The 23,908-nt window shown below is 40.1% G+C and overlaps 1 protein-coding gene across 1 annotated transcript in view; it reads left to right on the forward strand.

The window, feature by feature from the left end:
- Window positions 1–23,600, forward strand: part of LOC138762438 (trichohyalin-like) — a 166,760-nt gene extending 143,160 nt beyond the window's left edge. Inside the window, exons 21-26 of the mRNA XM_069936195.1 lie at window positions 2,592–6,638; window positions 10,179–10,228; window positions 10,929–11,046; window positions 18,354–18,433; window positions 19,293–19,418; window positions 21,572–23,600. Coding sequence (XP_069792296.1) covers window positions 2,592–6,638; window positions 10,179–10,228; window positions 10,929–11,046; window positions 18,354–18,433; window positions 19,293–19,418; window positions 21,572–21,682 — 4,532 coding nt within the window. The 3' untranslated portion in view covers window positions 21,683–23,600. The remainder of the gene's footprint in view (window positions 1–2,591; window positions 6,639–10,178; window positions 10,229–10,928; window positions 11,047–18,353; window positions 18,434–19,292; window positions 19,419–21,571) is intronic.
- Window positions 23,601–23,908: the final 308 nt, after the last annotated feature.

A 23,908-nucleotide genomic window follows, 5' to 3' on the forward strand; every position in this document is an offset into this window, starting at 1 on the left:
ATGATTTGTCTAGACATCATGACAGCATTTGACTGATTTGGGCATCAGGGCACCAAAGTAGAGTCAAACCAAATGGATGTCATAGAGAAAATACTAAAGTGGTTAAAGTCAAGCCTCACACAAAAGGACATGATGTACCTGTTATTGGCCAATTATTCCAGACCCGACATCATTGTTAGAGTTCTGAGGACAACTTCAACTGCTTCATCCTTGGTCACATGGTCAGAATTGGGGATGTTCATTAATTATTTGATAAAGTTCAATTCCATTTTTAAAATTCTTAGCAAATAAAGCTGTGCAAGTTGGAGGTCAGGTTTCCTGCAACAAATGATTTATCTCCTGACACACTTCATTATTTAACACGTCAGGAGTGTGGTGAAATATTTTTTACTTGCTTGAGAAGTGCCATGTCACCAATTATCTAGGTTCATCATTCAGCTTAAGGCATCCTATTTGGTACTCCTTCCACTGTCTTAAACATTCATTTCCCACACCAGTAGTGCAGTGGCTTTAGTGGATCCCAAGTTCAAAATGCACTGTAGTCACTTGCCCAGAAAACATTTCTCAAATCCATAAGTGTCAAAGGGAATGATGAACTGTAGGTATTAACCCAAGTTATATCCCCTCCTGATTTGGAAATATATTGTCAGCTGCAGAGGTTTGAGAAGAAGCTTACTGCTTAAGGGATGAACAATAAATACTGGCATTGCCAACTAGCCAGATCCTGAAAATTAATTTTTTTTAAAATGAGTAAATGATGGCCAACATCATGAGGTTAAACAAATTTTCCATCAATTAAAATCATCTCTGTCAATTTTAATCAGTCTTTATCCAAGGCCCTTGAGGGGGGCTATGAATGTTTTGCACCAATAATTTTACAAGAGCCAAAAGAACTAGGAATTACAAAAAAATTAAGATATTTAATAGATCAGGTTGCTTTTGTGAAGAAAGAAACAGAATTGATAGAATCATACAACCTTCAGCCCAAATTGTCCATGCCAACCGTTGCCCATTTTGGCCCACATCCCTCTAGCCCTTTCTTATCCATGTACCTGGCCAAATGTCATTTAAATGCCATAACTGTACTTGGCTCTGCCAGTTAACTGGCAGCTTGTTCCATATCTGCACTACCCTGTCTTTGGTAAACATTGATCCTCACCTTAAATCTATGCTGTCTAGTTTTAGACTTACCAACCCCAAGGAAGAGACTATGAGCTGATCCGTGACCTGATCTGTGCCCCTCAGGATTTTGTATACCTCTATAACAGTGGTTCTCAACCTTTTTCTTTCCACTCACATACCACTTCAAGTATTCCCTATGCCACAGGTGCTTTGTGATTAGTAAGGGATTGCATAAGGTGGGATGTAGGTGGAAAGAAAAAGGTTTGAAAACCACTGTTTTAATCGTATCTAATTGACTCAGTATGTGCACGGTTTCATAACTCTAAAGAAAATGGACCATTGACAATTTTTCTCAAGCAAAATATTTCAATAACAATTGGGTCTAGAGCAGAGATCTTCAACCTTCCCCTCCCACACGCCTACCACCTTAAGTAATCCCTTACTAATCACATTGCCCTGATGGATTAAGGCAAGCATACCAAGCACTACTTCTCCACCTTGTCTACCTGTGTCCCAACTATATACCTGTACTCAGATCCTTCTACAAAATTTCCCAGGATTGCAAGTCCTGTCCTGCATTAATTTAAAAACATGCAACACCTTGCACTTATCCAAGTTAAACTCCATCTGTCATTCCTCAACCCATTGACTCAGTTGATCAAAATCCCTTTGAAATATTAGATAATCTTCCTCATTGTCCAAATACCACTAATTTTTGTGTGGTCACAAACATTCCGATCTAGATTTTTGAAACAAATGATGAAAAACAAAGAACCCACCAATTCCAGTGCCAAACTACTTGTAACAGGTCTACATTTTGAAAACCAACCTACAACCACCTTCCTCCCGTTCACCTATTATCAAACCAATTTTGTATTTAATTGGCTTGCTTGCCCTGGATCCAGACCAGTCTACTATGAAGTACCTTGCAAAAGGTCTTGCTAAAGTCATATAGACCTCTCAACCCTCATCAATCTTCTTGGCCACTTGTTTAAAAAAAACAATTAAATTCATAAGATATGATTTCCCACACACAGAAGCCATGCTGACTATCTCCACTTAGTCCTTGCCTTTCTAATTGCCATTAAACTTTGTGTCTCAGAATGCCCCCCAACAATTTACCTTCCACTGATGTTAGCCTCACCTGCTCATAGTTCCCAGGCTTTTCATTTTAGCCTTTCTTAAAAAAGGCACAATATTAACCATCTTCCAGTCTACCAACACCTTATCATAGCTAAAGATACAAATATCTTTGCTAGGGCTCTGCAATTTCTTTCCTAGCTTCCCACAATGATGTTTTAGATTGGTAGCCATTCATCAGAACGATTAATTTAAGATTTTCAGTATTTGCAGTTCTTTAACTTTGGATTTACAAATGCTTGGCAAATTACAGCTCTTTAGAGAAAAGTCCTAACTCATTAGGGTTAACTCAGGCACAATGTCTTCACTTCTTCCAATGATCCTTATAGGAGAAAGCTGCGGATTGCAAATGAGAAATGAGATTTTGAAGGCGGTTGAGCAAAGAGGAGACGTGCAAAATACTGCAACTGATGAACAGATGGAGGAGACTGGGAATCGGGAGATGTTAATGGATAATATGGAAGAAAAAGGCAAAACTGAGAATTGTGAGGAACTGACTGAAATTGGCACACCAACTGTGACTGTAAGAGATAATGGAAATGCAGACCAGATAGGACTTACAAAATCTAACCTTGATGAAGGAGAGCAAAATTCATTTGACACACAAAACACTGGATTTAAAGAGGTACACGAGAAAACAAGTAGTTCCCCAACATCTGAAGAAAGAATACAAACCCATGGTTGCAGAGAGGGGAGTGAGAGTGAAAATGAAAATGACCCAGAAGGGCAGGGGAATCAGCTGCAGGAGAAAACTAACCACACTCTTAATGATGAAGAGAAGCTTCAGAGTGAACAATTTGATCTTGGTCTCCACAGAAATTTGATCAGGGAAATACATACAGAAGTTGAAAATGATTTGGATGTGCACAATGATATTGTTGGAACAGGAGTTGACCATCAAATGATTGTGGAGAAAACTCAGCAAATAGTGCAGAATGTGGTAGAAAAAGCAGTACAATTTATACAACAGATGTCTGGGCATGAATTACAGGAAAATACACAGGAGATGAAAGAGACCATCTGTGTAGGAATAGGGTCAATCGAGGTGAAAGGGGAGAACTTGACAAGGACTCAAGAAAGGTCTGATGAATCTCAACAAGTTAAAGAGAAGGAGCTAGATGGGGTGATGATACAAGAGACAGAACACGAGCAAGCAATCACAGGGGTTATTGAGCTCCATTCACCAGCTCAGGAGAGTGAAATCAGCTCAATGGGTCTTCAAGTAAAGAATGAGGAGGCTAGGCAATTGCTCATCATTCCATCAGATCAAAATGACCAACATAGGCTAAGTAGGGAAGGCATCAATGAGATGGATGAAGCAGAGAAAGAGGGGGAGAGTGACCAGGACAGAAAGAAGCACATAGTTCCTGAAGAGCTGGAGGAAGTAGAGGAAATGGCAGACAAAGTTAAGGAAGGGAATGATTTAATAGGAACAGCGCTGCAGGAGTTGGAAGAAATAAAGGAGGTTGCTTGCTATCTGAGAGAGGAAAGAGGGCTTATGATGAGAGATGAGGTCAAAAATGCAGTCATTCATCATGAAGATCAAGGTGAAGCTGAGCCCAATCTAGCTGCAAAACCAGGTGATGGCGCTGGACCACTGCTGCAGCAGCAAAAAATGGAAGGCAGTTTTGAGCATGAATTCCTCCAAAAAATTACAGTCAGTGAGGGGAAAAAAGAGTCTGAAACTGAGAATAACACTTTAGAATTTGAAGATAAAGTCCAGAGGATCAAAGAGAATGAGGTTAAATCAAGGGAACTCAAAGAATGCAAGGAAGAACACAAAGGTCTCAGTGAAGGGAAGGTTAAAAGCCATGGACGTAATGAAAGTAAGAAGGACATTAAAGAGAGTGATAGCGAGGGTCATGGAATAGATGAGGGTACTGACAAAGAGACTGGCATGGGTGGAATCTCACACGATGGCAAGAGTTGGGAAATTGGTAAAGTCAATGGCCTTGAAAGTGAAAAAACTGTTGAGGGTGTCAAGGCTAACATGGATAAAGGCAGTAGTTGGGATGAAAGCCAGCCAAAAGAAGAAAATGACAGCAAAGTCCATGTAAGTGATTTGTATGAGACTAAAGGCTCTAATGAAGATATTGTTAAAAATCAGGATGACTGTGAAGCAAAATGGGAAACCCAAGAAGAAAACATTGAGATGCAAGTCCCTGAAGATATTAGCACCAAATTTAAAGAAGATGAAAATAAATTTCAGCACCACAGCCTAAGTAGATTCAGGGGAACTGTAGAGGACGGAGATGAAATCAAAAGTCTGAAAGAGGAGAGTGAGGAGGCCAGAAATGAAGAAGAATGTGAAGTCAAGAGCAAAGGGAAAGAAGGTGAAGAGGTAAAATGGTCCAAATGTGTAGAAGGGAATGAGACGGAAAGCCTTGCAGAAAAGGACATTGAAGCCATTGAAGATGCAAAGGGGGGTGAAGTCAAAAGCCCCAGACAAGTGGAGGGAGATGAAGTCAAAAACACCAGAGAATTAGACAATGGTGTCAAAGGTGTTGAGGGGGGTGAAGTCCAAAGCTCCAGATTCAATGATGAGGATGAAGTCAGAAGTCCTAAAGATGTTAAAAAAACTGAAGAGCATCAGATCAAAAGTCCCAGAGAAGATGACAATGAGATCACAGATGAAGAAGAAGATGAAGTTAGAGGACTCACAGATGAAGTTAAAGTCAAAAATGAAGGGATAGATGAGGTCATATGTTCCAGAGAAGGGGATGATGTCAGAGATGAAAAGGAAGATCAGGTCAAAAACATTGGAGAAGAATTCATCGAGATCAAATCTGATGGAGCAGGTGAAATCAACAGCCCCAAATTAGAGCTACAGAATTATGCCAGAAACGCTATAGATGAGGAGCTTAAGATCAAAGGGGAAGAGAATGTTATTGAAAAGGGGAATGTAGTAATTGGTTCTAATATTGATGATATCAAGGGTCCCATGGGAGAGATGGATGAGGACAAGGACCCCATAGAAGAAAGTGGTAAAGTAAGGAACAAAGAGGGGGATATTATTATGGGCCCAAAGGATGAAGATGCAGGTGGAGCTGAAGGCCCCATTGACGCAGATGTTAAGAGCATAGCTGAAGATGGATACGAGGTCAAAGGCTTGAGAACAGAGAATGGGGAAGAAGACAAAAGCTGCAGAGAAGAGGAGGACAATGTCAAAAGCCCCAGAGGAGAGGAAAAGCATGAATGTGAAGGCATCAGAGATAAAGAGGATAAGATCAAGTCTGATCAAAATAATGAAGGGCATCATGGCACAATCACTCTGGGGAGACCACAGGGAAAGGAGAATGAAATTTGCGTAACTGAAGAATCAAATGAAGCAAAACTTAATGATCTTCTGAGCAAAAAGGAAAAATTAGGAGAAATTATGGCTGAAGAAATTGAGTGTCACTTAAAGGAACAAGTTAATGAGAGCTGCAAAACTGATGAATTACAGGAGAAAAGCTTTGAAAAAATGTATGAGGGCACATCAAAGACTACTTCCAAGAGTATTCATCAGGTAAAAGACAGCAAAATTGAACAAGTGATGGAAAGAGAAGAGCAGACAGGAATAACTGAAGAGCCAACAGCACAAATGCAAATTAGTGGTGAGAAAGAAACTAAAATGCTGGCTATCAGTCGCAAAAATGAAACATTTGGGGATAATGCCCATGTATTGGAAGAGGTTGTAAGTAGTACTGAAGAAAATGATGAAAGAGCAAGGTTTGAGTTGAATAAAGGACAAGAGCAACTAGCACAGGATTCAGTAATGGATACAGTAGCACTTGAAGATTTTGACAACCAAAGAAATCAAGAGAGTGAAGAAGTGGATTCTGTAAAGGGTGAAAGAGATGCTTCTGGAACAAACAAAGAACAAATGATTCAGGGTTCTGAGACAAACAAAACAAGGATAGAAGACACAACAAATATTCAAAATAATACTGAAGAACTAAAGATCAAAGACAAAGATGACCCTGAGGAAGGATATCAGTTTGACTGGGATGAGGAGATGAATGACATGCTGCAAGATGAAATTCGAGATGATGGGGAGGTACCCGAATGCGAGGAGGGAAGGGGAAAGGCATCAACTGAAAGTGAAACTGAACCCAAATGTTTAATGAAGGCAGAGTCCAGTCAGAATCTAACACCCACTACAGATTGCAGTAGGGATGCAGCAAATGATGAGCAGGTGTGCCAGCGCAGGAACAGTAGTTCAAGGCAGTCTAACATTCCTGGCGGCCAGCAGGAGGGTGGGAGTCAAAGGGACATGTCCAGCATAAGTGGAGCAGAAGGCAACATGAAAGAAGCAGATGAAGAAATGAGGTGTCCTGAGACAGCAAAGGATAGTAAGAGGAAAAGCAAAAGTAAAGATGATTGTTTGCTATCATGAGATGTACAAGAAGTCAGTAGTTTGCACTATAGAACCACACTGTAATAATTCACAGTCAGAATTTATTTCACTATAAATTTGTATATTTGTCATTTATGATAACGTTTTCATTTGGCCCTGAGCTATTATTTGCACTATATTTTGAGCTATGCTCTATCCTGCTTCACCAGAACCCAGCTTCTCTCGTTCTTAGCTACCTGCACCACCTTATCTGTTCTTTCAGTTTTCCAAGATGTGCATGTTCTTTGTGAGTGAACCAAGCTAAACCTTGCACATTTTTCTCAGACCCTAATTGGCAGCCAGCCTTAAACTAATCTTGAAGCCATTTGGCTACAATTTGATGATGCATTAAGTCGTATGTTGAGGGCATGGTTGTTCCTCTAGTGCTGGGCTTTGAATTTTATAAAGCAGTTCCATGATACAATGAATGCTTCCTGCTTAATTAAATATTTTGAATGCAAGATCATTTTGAATTTTCCGTACACCATAAAATTTGGAGGAATCTAAATTCAATCTCATTTTGAGCATGGAGCATTTTCAAGGGGCCCTAATACGCCAGAAATAGACAGAGAATATCAGACATTTTTTTTCCCTGAAGTGTCTCGTGACTCTCAGTTTAGAAATGGAAAAATCAAGTAAGGTTCTTCCTCCTTGTCACTTTGCAATAGCTACTGCTTAGAGATTAGATGGGGGTTCCTGCTACTGTCCAGTTTCCAAGTTCCTGCATTAGCAGGCCTGGAAAATCAGCTCGGGTTGCTCTTAGGTTAGATGAAATTCTTTGACACCAGATGCTGCCTGCCTGCAATGTTTTGTGCCTCTACGTGGGTTGCTATCTTTCTGCTTTTTATTTGGTCATTTCCTGAAAAACACCACCCCACTTACAAGTTCATGTTTGCCATGAAATTAGAAATCTAGACATGGCCTACAAGAACCCTGAACAGCTACCTGAAATTAAATAAGCACAGACTGCAGCAAAAACTATTTTGAGTTCCAATTGTTATATTGTTATGCCTTGAATACATTTATAAAAGTGTTGAAAAGCCATGGTGCACTGGTCAACTGTGTCTAGCCTTATGTTACATGTGGAATGTCATTAACAGTCTTAAAATAGGCACATTACATAAATGAGGCATTTGTGAGACTGCTGGAATCTGAAATAAAAGGTCATAACTTGATTATTCTGATCAAACTGTTCTGAGCTCAGAGTCATTATTTTATGTTTAAATTGAACCAAGATTGCTAATTTACACACAAGAAAATGTTTGGGCCCGGACTATTCAGTGAATTTGGAAGAATCTGAGCACAGGCATAAATAGATTCATCTTTAATTAATGAGATATTGGATAATGCAGCTCCATCGATAACTTGATTGGTAATGATAGGTTTTTTGGTGGCTGTAGGTCATATGATTGATCAATTAGTGAGAAGGAGGTGGAACAGAGTTTCATTAGTTTTCCCCTTTGAAAATGAGTATGTTTATCATCCAGCAACTCCTGAAAAGTGTGGTGTGTATATAAGAGAGAGAGAAAATGAATGCAGATATGTTCCACATACTTGCTATGATAAGTAGTAGAAATGCTGGAGGAACACAGCAAGTCTCGTAGCATTCATCAGAGGTAAAGATTTATAACTGACATTTCAGGCCTAAGCCCTTCTTCATGGTAGTTGCTGGTTGAGCTAAAGAAATCTGCTGTTAAGACAGAGTATGGAAAGGGAGAACTTACGTGGTGCATGCCGCCGGATTGAATGTACTGCATTTTGACTCATGTTTAATAGAAATAGATACCAAACTCAGGAGTAGAATTAAGCTGTTTGATCCTGAGCCTGTCCCAGACAGTATCTCACGGTCTTCCTGCATAGAGCAATCAACACATTATTTTGAAGACTATTTTCTAACAGTTTAAAAAGCAGGCTATCAGGGGTTAAACTCTGTTTAGTAGGGTGAGAACAAAATGATACTGGGATGGCATATCCATTCCTCATCTTCCCCACCCCAGGTCTATGCTCTCATGTGGACAAATACGATTACCTTTGCACATTTCACCCCAAAATCTATCATTTCGACACATCCTGTTTCTGGTTGCAGTTAAATACTTTTATTCACCTGCAACTTCCATTAGAAAGAAGTTCCCAGAATAGCCATTGGTTTTTACGTATCAGATGCTCCCTGATCTGGTGTCAAAAGCAGCATGTTTGCAGATATAGCTTTTCAAGTAGTCATTGGTCTCTCAGAATTGCAAATTTATTTATTTTTTAATTATGACATATAGCACAGTAATGGGCCATTTCGGCCCATGAGTCCATGCTGCCCAATGTACACCCCATCCCCGGTTCGGTTTTAACAAAGGCTTTCTCATTACCAGCTGAATCACAAACCTGGACCTCTGGCTCATCACTGCATCATAAAACTGACAAACTAACATCACTCATTGTTTTAAAGAGAATTCATAAATGGCAGTGACTGAAACAAATGATTGTACAATAACTTTGGGGAACACGTACAAATCCCCTCCCTATTATTTGAAGAATCACTTGACACTGGTTCCAGCCATAGACCTACCTATATTCCTGATCCGTGGTGTACAGACCCCAATCCTAGCTGCACACTTAGTCAACAGTCCAATCCCACCACCCAGCTCATATTCTAGACTAATTAGTAAACCAGATGTCAGACCATCAATATTTCTGAACAATTGTAGACCAGATTATTAGAGTTTTACTGTAACTCTTGTGTAATATTTGTCTTCTCATAAAATTCATAACTGTCATTTTACAAGTTATCTATTCATTCCCACTAACTTATTAATTGTGTAGTTTCTAAAATGAATACTCCTTTTGGAAAATATAGCTTGTCAATTACAATTGTGCACTAACAAAATTATAACACACCAAGGGGCAACCCTCACATACTATTACCATTATAGACAAGAAGCTGAAAATAGTATGCATGCGAGTGGCTGGTAAGGTGCATGGATACAACTTGGACTGTATGTCATGACGTTAAGGAGCAAAGCTTGCCATTCCAATGTACGATTTCTCTCTTGCTCTCCCTTTCTTACACCTTTCTGTTTGTGTAATCAGAGCCTTGCTTTATTTTCATAATATCAGCTTCTATCAGTCCTTCCCACAACTTTTGTTTGTATCTCCCTTCTGTCTCTTTCGCTACTGCCTTTATTTTCTCCTTTCTCTCCATTCCTTTCACTCTTTTTCCCTCTCTCTGGTGTGTTATAATGTTTTATGTAACCCCAAATTTCAAGGATAATGAGATTTTGTGTTCCAGTTCTGTTTGACCATAGGGAATTTGCATGCTAAACAAAATGGAAGATTAGACTGTTTGCATGCAGCCCGAGGTTCCAGCACTCATACTGACGTTGAACTAAACCTGGGCTCACCTTTGTGGTATGTGAATAACTCATTTAACTTTTTGCACTAACTTCAGCATTTCCTCATTCTCTTTTGTTCCATGTTTGTGTTTTTTTAATGTGAATGAATTTTACCTTCAGTTGTTCATAAAGTTTTCTTTTTTTTCCTTCTGCAGATTTTAGGGTAAATACGTTTGTAGATGAAAAGGAAGCTTTATTAGAGCAGGTAAGGATGCTCAGGGAAGAGAGAACAGGTGAGGTGTGGAGAAGATGCAAATCAAGGAAGCGGAGCAGGGTGGAAGGCATTTAGGGGTGGAAACAAATTGCAGGGGAGGGTATGGGTTGGAGAGGAGCTGAATTATAGGAATGGGAGTGGGATCCTGAGGAAAAGGGGACAAATTAAAGGAGAGGGTTAAGCATCAGGGACAGAGACAAAGTACTGAGAATGAATGAGAAATCAGTTGAAGGGGTAGGAGGGGAGAATGAGTACAAGAGGAGAGAGAAGCAGGCAAGCAGAAGATATAAATGAAGGAACGGGGAGGAACCAAGAGAAAGGGGAAGACTTCAGGGAGATTCCAGCATGTGTACTCTCTTTTGTGCTCTCCTTATGCCTTAATAGTTGTTTCTTTCTGCATACTGGATTCTGTGTTGAGTCTAGTACTATCTTTGTACCTCTTGATTGTGATTTGAAATTGTGCCTAGACTGATGTAGTAGATGCTTTGTATAAAGTGAAGGCCTTGCCATGAGTAATGAAGCAGATGGTAAAATATTGTATTTTAGGAAGTCATTGAGTATTCAAAAGATCACAGGAGTTGGGGATAAAGGGTGAGTTGGGAATTTGTGGGTGGGTTGATTATGCATTTTATACATTTTCTGCTCATTTATTAGCTTGTGTAAATTTGATTCTGGTTTTTCTTTGCATTAGATTAAAAAATTAAAAACACAACTGGAAGAGAAAACCAGGAGTGGAAAGGCAGAAAAGGAAACATTCAGTGATGCATTCTTGGAAAATGGGATGGAGGTGCAGGTGATTGAAGTGCAAAGTAAGTCTCAAATTCCTGTCATCTCCTTAATATGTGTCTTGTGTTTTTACTGGGCATGATTCAAATGGTGGTATTGGATAATAAAGGTTTTCCATCCTCTACTAGACTTAGTCAACGTGACCTCCTTTGAGAATGGCATAACATCGTTGCTCCCAACCTGGTCAAACCATCACACAGTGGAACATTTTCAAATTTCCTCCAAGTGTTTTCAAAGACTGCAAAATAAATTGCTCAATCATGTGTTCCTGGCTCTCCCAAGCTGATCATATTGAAGAACCAACAGTGAGAAATTGGAGCTATCATTTTGACAAGGCCTATCAATAAACTTTTATCCATTTTATAATGGATAGAGGTATTTAAAATTACGTCAGGAAGAGCTAGACTAGACGTGAGTAGATTCTTTCCCCGAGGGCAGGGGAGGTTGGAACAAGAGGGCATAAGTTGAGGGTAAGGGGGCAAAAGTTTAGGAGAAATGTTAGGGGATACTTCTTCACTCAGAGTGGTGACAGAATGGAATGATCTTCCAGAGGAGATGGTTGTGGCAGCAGGGTCCTTTCTGTCATTTAAGAGAAGATTGGATGTGTACATGGATATCAGGGGGTTGGAGGGTTATGGGCAGAGAGGGGGGAAAGAGTGGAGTTGTTCAAGTGAACCGGCCAATATAGCCTGTTTTCATGCTGTAAACTGTTATATCGTTAAATGGTATTTGTGCTGAGAAAGAATGTGAGCACTTTACCTCACCAAAACAAGCCATCCCTCCTTCACAACATTTTGTTTCCAGTTTTCATTGGCTTGCAAGCAGTTAAAGATCTAAGGAAATTTTGTCTTCTACACTTCAGTATTGCATAAGTTTTAATGGAGCTATTCCATATTGAATTGTGTAAGGTAAGGGAAACAAGTAGGGAAGTTATGGAAACTGATGACTGAAGAGGAGGAAGTTCTAGAGTTTTTAAAAAATATAAAGGTGGACAAATCTCCAGGTCCTGACAGGATATTCCCAAGGACTTTGAGGGAAGTCACTGTAGAAATAGCAGGGGCTCTGACAGAAATATTTAAAATGTAATTAGCAACGGGGATGGTGCCAGAGGATTGGTAGATTGCACACTTTGTTCTATTGTATAATTAGGGTTCAAGGAGTAAACCAAGTAATTATTGGCCTATATGTTTGATGTCAGTGGTGGGCAAACTAATGGAAAATGTTCTTAGAGATGGTATATATAATTATCTGGATAGATATGGTATGATAAGAACAGTGAACATGGATTTGTGCATGGAAGGTCATGTTTGACAAATCTTATTGAATATTTTGAAGAAATTACCGGGAAAATTGATGAGAGTAAGGCGGTGGAAGATATCTATATGGACTTCAGTAAGGCCTTTGACAAGATCCCACATGGAAGGTGGGAAGGTTCATTCGTTAGATGTGCATATGGAAGTAGTAAAATGGATTCAACAGTGGCTGGATGGGAGATGCCAGAGAGTGGTAGTGGATAACTGTTGGGTTGGAGGCTGGTGGCTAGTGGTGTGCCTCAAGGATCTGTATTGGGTCTACTGTTGTTTGTTATATACATTAATGATCTAGTTGATGGGGTGGCAAATTGGATTAGTAAGTATGCAGATGATACTAAGATAGGTGGCATTGTGAATAACGAAGAAGGTTTTCAAATCTTGCAGAGAGATTTGGGCAAGTTAGAAGAGTGGGCTGAAAGTTGGGAAATGGAGTTTAATGCTGATAAGTGTGAGCTGCTACATTTTGGTTGGACTAATCAAAATAGGACATACATGGTGAATGACAGGGTGTTAAAGAATGCAATTGAAAGAGAGATCTAGGAATAATGGTACATAGTTCCCTAAAAGTGGAATCTCAGGTGGATAGGGTAGTGAAGAAGGCCTTTGGAATTCTGGCCTTTATAAATCACAGCACAGAATATAAGATTTGGAAGGTAATGTTTAAAATTGTACAAGGCATTGGTGAGGCCAAATTTGGAATATTGTGTTCAGTTCTGGTCACCAAATTATAGGAAGGATGTGAACAAAATAGAGAGAGTACAGTGAAGATTCACCAGAACGATATCTGGGTTTCAGCACCTAAGTTATAGAGAAAGGTTAAACAAGTTAGGTCTTTATTCCTTGGAGCGTAGAAGGCTGAGAAAGCATTTGATAGAGGTCTTTAAAATTTTGAGAGGGATAGATAGATAGAGTAGATGTGGATAGACTTTTTCCATTGAGGATAGAGGAGATTCAAACAAGAGGACATGAGCTGAAAGTTAGTGGGCAAAAGTTTAGGTGCAATACAAGGGGAAGCTTCTTTACTCAGAGAGTGGGGTCTGTGTGGAATGAGCTTCTGGTGGAGGTGGTGGAGGCAAGTACTATAACGGCACAATGGTGGCACTACATCTCCCAGAAAGCATTGAACCAGCCATATGATGTCAGTGCATGATGACGTCAGCGTGTGTCAAGCACGTGATTTGGGCTTTTAAAAGGTTGCACGGTTGATGAAGAGTAAATCCGTTTGATTCACTCTAAAAACACCTTGTGTGGTATTTCGTCGTGTCCACTATGATTTGGACAAACATGGACTCTGCAGCCGTTGCTGTGAAGCTACCACCTTTCTGGACAGCTGAGCCTGAACTGTGGTTCCAACAGGGTGAAGTTGAACTGGATACCATCTTGTCAGTGCCCTGGATCAGGCCGTCGCTAAGAGGGTCGGTGACTTCCTACGGGATCCACCACGTACCACCAGTATGATGCTTTAAAAGCACTTTTATTAAATATATATGATATGTCCCGTAGGGAAAGAGCAGCCAAGCTGCTACATCTCAATGGATTGGGAGACTGTGTCCCTTTAGAACTAATGGATGAAATGCTGTTCCTGGCAGCTGTCGAAAGGCGAAATATGGTATTTGAGCAGCTCTTTTTAGAGCGAATGCCAGGTGATATTAGGCTCTTGTTATTTAAGTGTTCATTTGAAGATCCAAGGGCTGTAGCGGCAGAGGAAGATGTTCTATGGCTGGCTAAAAAGCAAAGCAAGGAAAGACGTATGCACAACCAATCCCGTGTCACACACTAGAGCTCTTAGCACATCACTCCCCATAAGCAGGCAGTGTCCAAGACAAGCAAGCAGCCTGTGGACACCTGGTCTTGGAGTTATTACCACAGGTGTTGGGGAGTAAATGTCCGCAAGTGTCTTCCATCCTGCGGTGGTTGGCAAGAAACCTTCAAGCCTACTGTACGTATGGGACCAGTTGTCCCAGCAAGAATTTCTGGTGGACACGGGTTTAGAAGTTAGTTTATTTCCACCCACCGGTTTTGACACATGCCATCCTACCCCGGACCTGCAACGAGCATCTAACAGTTCAAATGTTCCGACCTTTGGCACCAGGAAGATGAATGTCAAATTTGAGAATCATCTATACACTAGGCCATTCATTATAGCAGCAGTATCCCGACTTTTGCTTGGTGCAGATTTTCTTTGGACTCATTCATTCCTTGTCGACTTAAAAGGACGTCAGCAAATAGAAGGAACTATTTTTCAGATTATTCCGCTGGCAGATGCCTATACCCTCGCTCTGCACCAACCAGTAGATGAATTCTCCAAGCTGTTGGAAGATTTCCCTGAGATTACTACTCTACAAATTTCTGCCTCCACTGCAAAGCACAGTGTTACTCACCACATTTGTACTAAGGGTATCCTATCCATGCTAAAGCACACAACTTGCCTCTAGAGAAGCAGCGTTTAGCTGAGGAAGACTTTGCCAAGATGGAGGAACTAGGCATAATTTGTAGGTCAGACAGTCCTTGGACATCTCCATTACATATGGACCCGAAATATAATGGAGGTTGGTGACTGTATGGAGATTACAAGGGCTTAATGATCGTTATCTGATACCTCATATTCAAGATTTTCTCGGCTAATTTCCATGGTGCAAAGATCTTCTTCAAAATAGATGGTGCGTGGCTATCACTAAGTACCAGTAGAGCCGGAAGACATTCCAAAAACAGCAATAATTACTGCGTTTGGGTTGTTCGAATTTTCATGAATGCCATTTGGATTAAAGAATGCCGCTAAATCATTTCAATAGGTGATGGATGTTTTAGGACATGGTATGACAAATGTCTTCATTTATCTCAACAACATTTTAGTGGCCAGTGGGACTAAGGAAGAACATTTGGAACATCTTCGCACATTTTTTATTCGTCTTCAAAACTCTGGACTCACCATCAATTCAGATAAATGCATTTTTGGACAAGAAGTTATTGATTTCTTGGAGCATAGGATTACTCAGGAAGGTGTGACTCCGCTGTCATCCAAAGTTGAGGCCATTACCAAATACTCAAGACCTGCTACGGTTCAAAGCCTGCAGAAATTCTTGAGAATGGTACATTTTTACCATCGGTTTCTTCTGGGAGCAGCTCATATCATGAAGCCTCTTTTCGATTTACTGTCTCAAAATGCCAGAACCATTCATGAACTGAAGAAGTAAACAATGCCTTCTTGAAGATAAAAGATTTGCTGATTCATGTTACTATGCTCAGCTACCCAGTTTTAACTGCAGCCACTGCCCTTTCTGCAGACATTTCCAGTATGGCTATAGGAGATGCACTTCATCAATATGTCAATGGGCAATGGAAACCGTTAGCATTCTTCAGCCGCCATCTTTGTGAAGCAGATAAGAAATACAGTGCTTTTGATAAGGAGCTTTTGGCCAATAACTTGTTTATTTGACACTTCCATTATTTTTTGGAGGGCAGAGATTTTACCATGTACACCGACCATAAGCAGAGCCCTGGTCAGCTCAACAACAACGGCAATTATCATTCATTTCAGAATTCTTCACAAAAATACAGGTACACAATCCTTTTATCTGGAACACTAGGGGGACAGTGTGTTCCGAATTTCAGATTTTTCCGGATTTCAGAAAGCCAGATTTAATCCCACCTGAATTGTGCTGCCACATCCGCCCCCACCCCCTTCCAGCCACGCTACGTCTCCACACTCGCCCGCCCGACTTGCACTGCCGGTCTCTCGCCCACCCGACTTGCGCTGCCGGTCTCTCGCCCACCCGACTTGCGCTGCCGGTCTCTCGCCCACCCGACTTGCGCTGCCGGTCTCTCGCCCACCCGACTTGCGCTGCCAGTCTCTCGCCCACCCGACTTGCGCTGCCGGTCTCTCTCCCACCCAACTTGCGCTGCCGGTCTCTCGCCCACCCGACCCACGCTGCTGGTCTCTCCCCCTCACCCACCCGACTTCCACTGCCGTTTCTCTCCCCACTTGCCGGATTTTGGAGCTTTCTGGATTTTAGGTGTCCGGATAAATGATTGTGTACCTGTACTACATATTTCCGGAAAAGACAATGTAGTAGCTGATGCACTTTCCCACTATGCTCCACTCGAGGTTTTGTCTGAAGACTAAGGTATTGACTGCACAGTTTTGGTCATGGCCCAAGAACATGACCATGAGACGAATACTTATTGGACTGCAATCATGAACCTGCAATTGAAGGATGTCCAGTTTGGAGTTAATGGTAAACTACTCCTCTGTGATATATCAACGGGACACCCACACCCAGTAATTCTGGCATCATATATTCAACTCCTTGCATGGACTCTTGCATCCATCAATTAGATCAACTGTTCATATGGTTTTGGACGGGTTCGTGCAGCATGGTGTTAAAAATTATTACACAAATGGCGAGGTCCTGCATTGCCTGCCAAAAAGCAAACGTTGAGCAGCATACTAAGGCACCACTGCCGTCCTTTCCAGCAGTTACTTGGTGCTTTGCTTGTGTCCACGTGGACATTCTTGGTCCGCTTCCTGTTTCAAGAGGATACCATTATCTTTTTACAGTTATAAACTCGTTTATGCAGTTGGCCCGAGGTTGTCCCTATGGTAGATGCTACTGTAGACACTTGTACTCAGACATTCCTCGGTTCCTGGGTGTCTTGTTTTGGTTTACCACTGCATGTAACTTCAGATGGAGGACCACAATTTACTTCCTTGCTGTGGACAGCCTTGTCTCGCTTGTTTGGTACAATTCATCATATGAATGCCTATCATCCCCAGGCCTTGATGGCTCAGTTAGAGGGCCCGAATTGGACTGTTGAGCTTCCATGAGTATTACTGGGCATTAGAACAACTCCAAAGGAGGACCTCCAACCTTCAACTGCGGAGCTCTTGTACGGTACATTGTTAGTGGTTCCAGGGGAGTTCATCCCTTACCATTCCAACTCCAGTGATGATCCTAAGGAACTGTTGACTAGGCTAAGGGAGACTGTAGGAAAATTGACCCCTATATCACCATCTTCACATGGAGAACACTCTTGTGCCTGAAGATCTCAAAAATTGCAAATATGTCTTCATCTGTAGGGGAACACGGTCAACCTTTCCAGACACCCTACGAAGAACCTTATAGGATACTCAGACAAACTAAGTCAACCTGTATTTTGCACATTAGAGGGAAACCACAGTCTTTCACTATGGGCAGGCTTAAACCAGCTCATGTAGACAAGTCTTCCCCATTGCAGCAGCCAACAGTCCGTTGCAGAGGCCAACCACCTGAAAGACAGACAAACGTTTCTGCCGGTTCTGGGAGGGGGTGCCATGTAGCGGCACTATGGCGGCACTACAACTCCCAGAAAGCATCGATCTGGCCATGTGACATCAGTGTGTGATAACGTTAGCACATGTCAAGTGCATGACTCGGGCTTTTAAAGGGTTGTGCAGGTGATGAACAATAAATCCATTTGATTCACGCTAAAAATGCCTTGTGTGGTTATTTTGTCGTGTCCACTGTAATTCCAGTGCCCACAGTACAATATTATCTTTTAAGAAAAATATGGATAGGTATATGGATGTAAAAGGCATGGAGGGTTATGGGCAGAATGCAGGTCAGTGGGACTAGTAGAGTATAGGTGTTTCGGCACGGACAAGAAAAGCTGTGATGGCCTTTTTCTGTGGTATAGTTGTCATATGGTTATATGTTGAACCAATTGGACATAAATCGGTCAAATAAAGCACCCAAGATTCTGTTCCTCTTAAACTACAAGCCTGCCAAATATCTTTGGTGTGGTGGTTATGTTTTATTTATTTTTCCTCCCCAGTGTTGACTTTCACCACACTTCTCCACCCACTCCCACCCTCTTAATGTTGTTTGGCTCATACTATTTTGTTCGATACAGCTAAAAATCTGCTCTTGTCAAATATTACAGCAGTTTAGAGGCCAAATCTTTGATCACTTGTAAATCTTTCACTCTCAAAATAGCCCTGAGACTTGGTTTATCATAACTTATGGATTTTCTTTTGAAAGGAGATGCCAACAGACAAATCAGTGAATACAAGTTTAAACTTACCAAGACCGAACAGGAAATAACTGCACTGGAACAAAATGTAAGATTTTTACAGTGTTCCTGCTTGAGAAAATCTGGGAGTAAAAAGTCCATTCATCTTCTGAAGTCTTTTATTTGATCTACCCATTTAGTCTCCTCTCATTCTCAATAAACACTTACCGAAATCATGGACTCCACCTACAATCTCAACATCGTGGTTCAATCTCGTTAAAGGTGGAAAAATCCAGCTCTTTTTTTTTTTTACCACCTAGATCCCTAGCCCAAAGATGGACAATGTTTTGGGCCTGAGCCTAAAACGTCAACTGCCCTTTATTTTCTATGCATGCTGCGTGATCAGCTGAGTTTCTCCTGCAGGTTTGTGTACTGCACTAGACCTCAGCATCTGCTGATTGTTTTATTTAACACCAAAATCATTTCAATTTTTTTTGCAGAAAGACAAATTGTTTTTAATGTCAGGGAATTGTTCTGAAAAAGCACTGTCATTTCGGTTCAGCTGATGCTTGCTTCTACATGGGTCATACCTCACCAAGGGCCTTGGTTTTACAGGTTATAGTTTAAGTACCATATATCAGATGTCCTGTTTCCATAACAAATGATGCCTTTGTGTGTTCATATGATTCAGGTAGATGTTGAGAAAAGACCCTCAGTATCCTTTTGATAATCAAGGATTCTTGACCAGCCATGCACAGAATACATTTTCTAGTTGTTATTTCATCACTGACAAAGTTACTCCATTTGTCAAATTATGAAAAGTGCTGAGGGATGTTATTTGCCACAGTGGACCATTGACCACTGTTCTGATGCAAATCCTTTTCTACATTAATGTGAAGCTTTCCATTTACCCATTAAGAAATTGCTTAATGTTCTATTTTTTCTTGGAATGCGGGGGGTTTGCATAGCTTGATCGGGAACGACTTCAGATTATTCGACTTGAAAGCCAGGTGTTACGCTACAAGACAGCAGCAGAAAATGCAGAGAAAGTGGAAGACGAACTTAAAGCTGAGAAGCGCAAACTCCAAAGAGAGGTAAAGTGACAATTTAGTTGTTCAAGGGATCTCAGTAATAGATTTTAAAATAATGCAAAAAAATCTGATGTCTAGTTATAAGTTTATATAATAAATAATGATAATTTTGTTTATTAAGTTGAACTTCTAAGTGCTTCCATCTCTTCACAGTATCCTAGGCCTATTTAATTCTTCTCCCAGTTACCTTAAAATCATGCCCGTTGTTTCTTAAATTGCAATAACAGGAGAATTTTTTTTCCTATTTACTTTTTCTAGATCCCTCAATCAAAAATCAACTATTTCTGCTCCAAGGAATCAACTACAGTCATAGAGTGTCGAAACAGGCCCTTCAGCCTAACCAAACTTTTTGGTCATATCTTCCAAAACAAAAAATCAGATTTGTGAGACATGACCTCCCACTTACACTCTCCTTAATTTGCTATTGTCCATCGAAGTCAGTGGTTCCCAACCTTTTATTTTCCACTCACGTACCACTTTAAGTATTCCCTATGCCATAAGTGTTCTGTGATTAGTAAGGGATTGCTTAAGGTGGTATGTGAGCAGGAAAGGAAGGTTGAGAACCACTGCTCTAGACCCAATTATTACTGAAATATTTTGCTTGAGAAAAATTGTCATTGGCCCATTTCCTTTGGAGTTCTGAAACTGTACACATAACGAGTCAATTTGGAATGATTAAAATAGTGGTTTTCAAACTTTTTCTTTCCACCCACATACCACCTTAAGCAATCCCTTATTAATCACAGAACACTTATGGCATAGGGAATACTTAAAGTGGGATGTGAGTGTAAAGAAAAAGGTTGGGAACCACTGATCTAAGTGCATGGATATCTTTTCCTTCAGAGTATTCTCCAGCTAAAGTGGTTCTCAATCAGTGGGCCATGGCCCCCTGGTGGGCCGCACTGTGTATCCATGTGGGTCTTTAAAAATGTTAAAATACTTTAAATTAGATAAAAATGTGTTTCTCACAGAGCTGCCTTTGACTTGAAAATATTGCTCAGTCTATGCCACTACTGGACCATGGCACTTTAGGGTGGAAGCCAGGTGGCCCATAGACTGAAAAATGTTGAAAATCATTTACTGACCACAAACGTTCGCTTCACTGGCCTGCAATTCTAGCTTCTCCATTCTATTCACATAATTGAAGTCCTTCATTTTTGAAACAATTCTAGTATTTTTTTTCTGTAATCAGGCTGCACAGTTGGCGTAGTGGTTAGCGCAATGCTGTTACAGAGAAAGCCATCAGGACCAGGGTTCGAATCCCACGCTGTCTGTAAGAAGTTGTAAGTTTTCCCCGTGTCTCCATGGGTTTCCTCTGGGTGCTCCAGTTTCCTTCCATAGTTCAAAAATGTACAGGGGCTGTAGGTCAATTGGATTTAATTAGGTAGCACAGGCGAAAGGACCTGTTACCGTGCTCTATGTACACATGAATATATGTACTGTTTATGAGCCCAGAGAACCCCAAAACCCAGCAGCAATAGAAATTCACCAAGACAAATTGTTACTTAAACAAAAGTTGCTTTTAACTATCTTTAAACATGAAAACAGGATCAAACTTTAATTTATCACAATTGATAAACTAATTAACTAATCTAACTTAACCCCCTTCTCATTCTAAGCACACGTTTATGAAATGTGTGTGTAAGTTCAAAAAGTTATTTAATTCACAGTCCAATCTCACTTCTCACTCCTCCAAGTTCACCGGTATCAGGCAATTTTTATACTTTGGACATCTTTGGGATTATAGCATAATCTGTTACAGTACGTCCAGGCTTACATAGGGGAATCATCTTCATTGGAAATAGTTATATCTTAGTAGCTTAGTTCAAGATAAATGTTTACTTTTCAATTTTCAGAGTAATTTGACAATATTTCTATACACTAATAAATTGAGACAATTACCCAATTTTGATTATGGAAAGGTGGGAAAATGAAAAAAGACTGCAAATATTCCAGAAAAGTAGATCATGTATGTTTGTATGGTAACCTAAATAACGCAAACTGTTTGAAGAGGCTGTTCCTTTGAAAAGAATAACATTTGGACAGCTGTTGTGTTCCAAACTTCATTAGATAATTATTTTCAATGGGAAAACTTGGATAGTTGCTCACGTCTGAGGAATCTGGGGTGATTTTGTTATTCTATTTCCTCCCAATAGGTCCGCTCAGCATTGGATAAAATTGAAGAGCTAGAGATGAGCAACAGCCACCTATCGAAGAGGCTGGAGAAAATGAAAGCTAACCGGAGTGCCCTGCTATCCCAGCAGTAACGGGCCTCCTGTCAAACTTGTGCCCAGCTTCCTGTTACAAAAACTTGCTTTTTTTTTTAAACAAAGGATATGAGACGCTTCACTGTTACGACACATTGCTGAGAAAATGATTGCTAAAAATTGCACATATTTCTAACTTGTGACTTACACGATTTTCTTTTGAAGGCTTCTCAGTCAACATTTCTGACCTGGACATAATGCGCTGAATAACCTCTGCGTGCTATGATGTTCTATGATTCCATCAGTAAATAATAGCATAGCTTTACAGAGATCTAATTTTAAACTATGATCACAGGGACTATGTCACTGGACTAAAATTCCAGGAAACATAGAGACTGCATTGCTGAAACCTGGAGCAAATAAACAAACTTCCTACAGCAGTTTGTTTTCTTTACTCTAGAGTCTAGATTCCAGCATCTGTCAAGTTCCACCAATGGTCGTATTTGCTAAAAATCCTGGAACACTTATTTATTTTCCACTTTAACAAATTGAGAATTTGAAGTCACTTCAAGTACCTGAAAATAAAAAAAGTTGGTATCAAAAAAATAACCCTAAAAATGTTAAATTGTTATAAAAACAAAATGGGTGAAGGGGCTTGCCAGTAGCACCATGTTGCTTCATCCCTAGTGGTTTTCTTTCCCATTTTTTTAAACCATACTTTGCTTATGGTCATTGACTTAAAACTACTGAAGAATGCAAAATTAAAAATAAGGAAGGAATAGTGCAAATGATACCCATATTAAAATATTCTCTCCAAAGAATGGTTTAATCAAGTTATAGCAATGAACCTCCTGTCAGTGGGGAGACAATTCAAGGGCTGATAGGCCTCTTTTAATAGTGAAACTCACGAAATAAATACACTGATTAAATGTAGACGATGCTACAGCTTTTATTTTAAGTCATTTTTATTTAATTCTGCCAAATGGCTTCTGGGATTTTGTTTTGTGAAATAAAATGTTTAAATGCTTTTATGGTTAATTGATCAGGCATGGCAATGGTGATGTTCTAAACCATGACTGTTTAAATTTTGATAATCTGGAAATCAGTTACCAGAAATTAAGAGATGAAACAGAAAAGATGGCATCAAGGAAGACACAGTTTTCATTGATGGATGGTTCCTGTGAAATTTGCAATATTTGCCCTCTTTTTATCTTTAAGCTGGACATCAGTTTTGAAATGGGTGTCAGTGGTGATGGTTTGACCACAATGCAGCTATCAACAGGCAAAATAAATAGTGGACTACTCAACATTGAGGCCTAAAGAATGGTTCTCTTTCTTCCCCAGAAGATCCCATTTCTTTCCTTACATTTGGCATTCTCTTCCTGAGAGGCTGAAGTAGCAGGATCAGTAGCATTTAGCAACAAACCATGCTTCCAACTCCTGAAATAATGCTTCTTTCAAAAAAGCTCAGTTGCGCTTTCCACTCATAAAATGTAACAAGCACCTCTTACCCAAAATACATGACTGGGACATTTTTAGATTTGAAGAACTAAGTGATCTTGAAAGTATTAAATGATGGAATGTGCTTGCACTGGAGAAAAATGAGTTATTTTCAAGAGAAAATGGCAGCAATAGGAAATTGTTAAATTAAGAACTATGGAAATCTGTCCAATGATTGATTTAAAGAGAAGTGTACATATTCTATTCCTTTTTCACATGTTGTACATGCTGATTTTCTTTTTGTTGCTTTCCTGAACAGATTCTACCTCAGGCAGCAAGCTGAGTTTTCTTTCTTGACCTTGTTGAGGTCTCAAGTGTAAGGAGATTGTTTGAGAGAGTTTTCTGCGGGGAATTGAACCTGTTACATTGGATTCAGTTTATCTTGTTTTGGAATGGGAAGATCTGCAGTTTCTAAGCAGCAATTACTGCATCACAAGTATTAATGTTGACACTAAACCAATAAAACATTTTAGAAAGATTTCATATTGTGTCACTAAACATTGATCAATGGAGGATGTTAATTGTATCTTTGAAACAATGTGAATCTACTGTTTTGCACAACCAAACCAACATTTCTGGATTATCTTCTCTCAGCCCTAGGAGACCTGTAATCCAGGCTGATACTTGCTTATCATGGAGGGAGTTCTGGATTCTTCCTTGGAAAAATTCTTAAACAGATTTCCTACCTACTGGAACACAAGCTGTCCGAGCAAAAATGTATTCCTCAGCAGCAGTAACTTTTAATATAGTAAATTATACCAAGGCGCTTTATAAAAGTATCAAGAC

The sequence above is a fragment of the Narcine bancroftii genome, chromosome 4, assembly GCF_036971445.1.
Source record: "Narcine bancroftii isolate sNarBan1 chromosome 4, sNarBan1.hap1, whole genome shotgun sequence".
In the NCBI taxonomy this organism is placed as follows: domain Eukaryota; kingdom Metazoa; phylum Chordata; class Chondrichthyes; order Torpediniformes; family Narcinidae; genus Narcine; species Narcine bancroftii.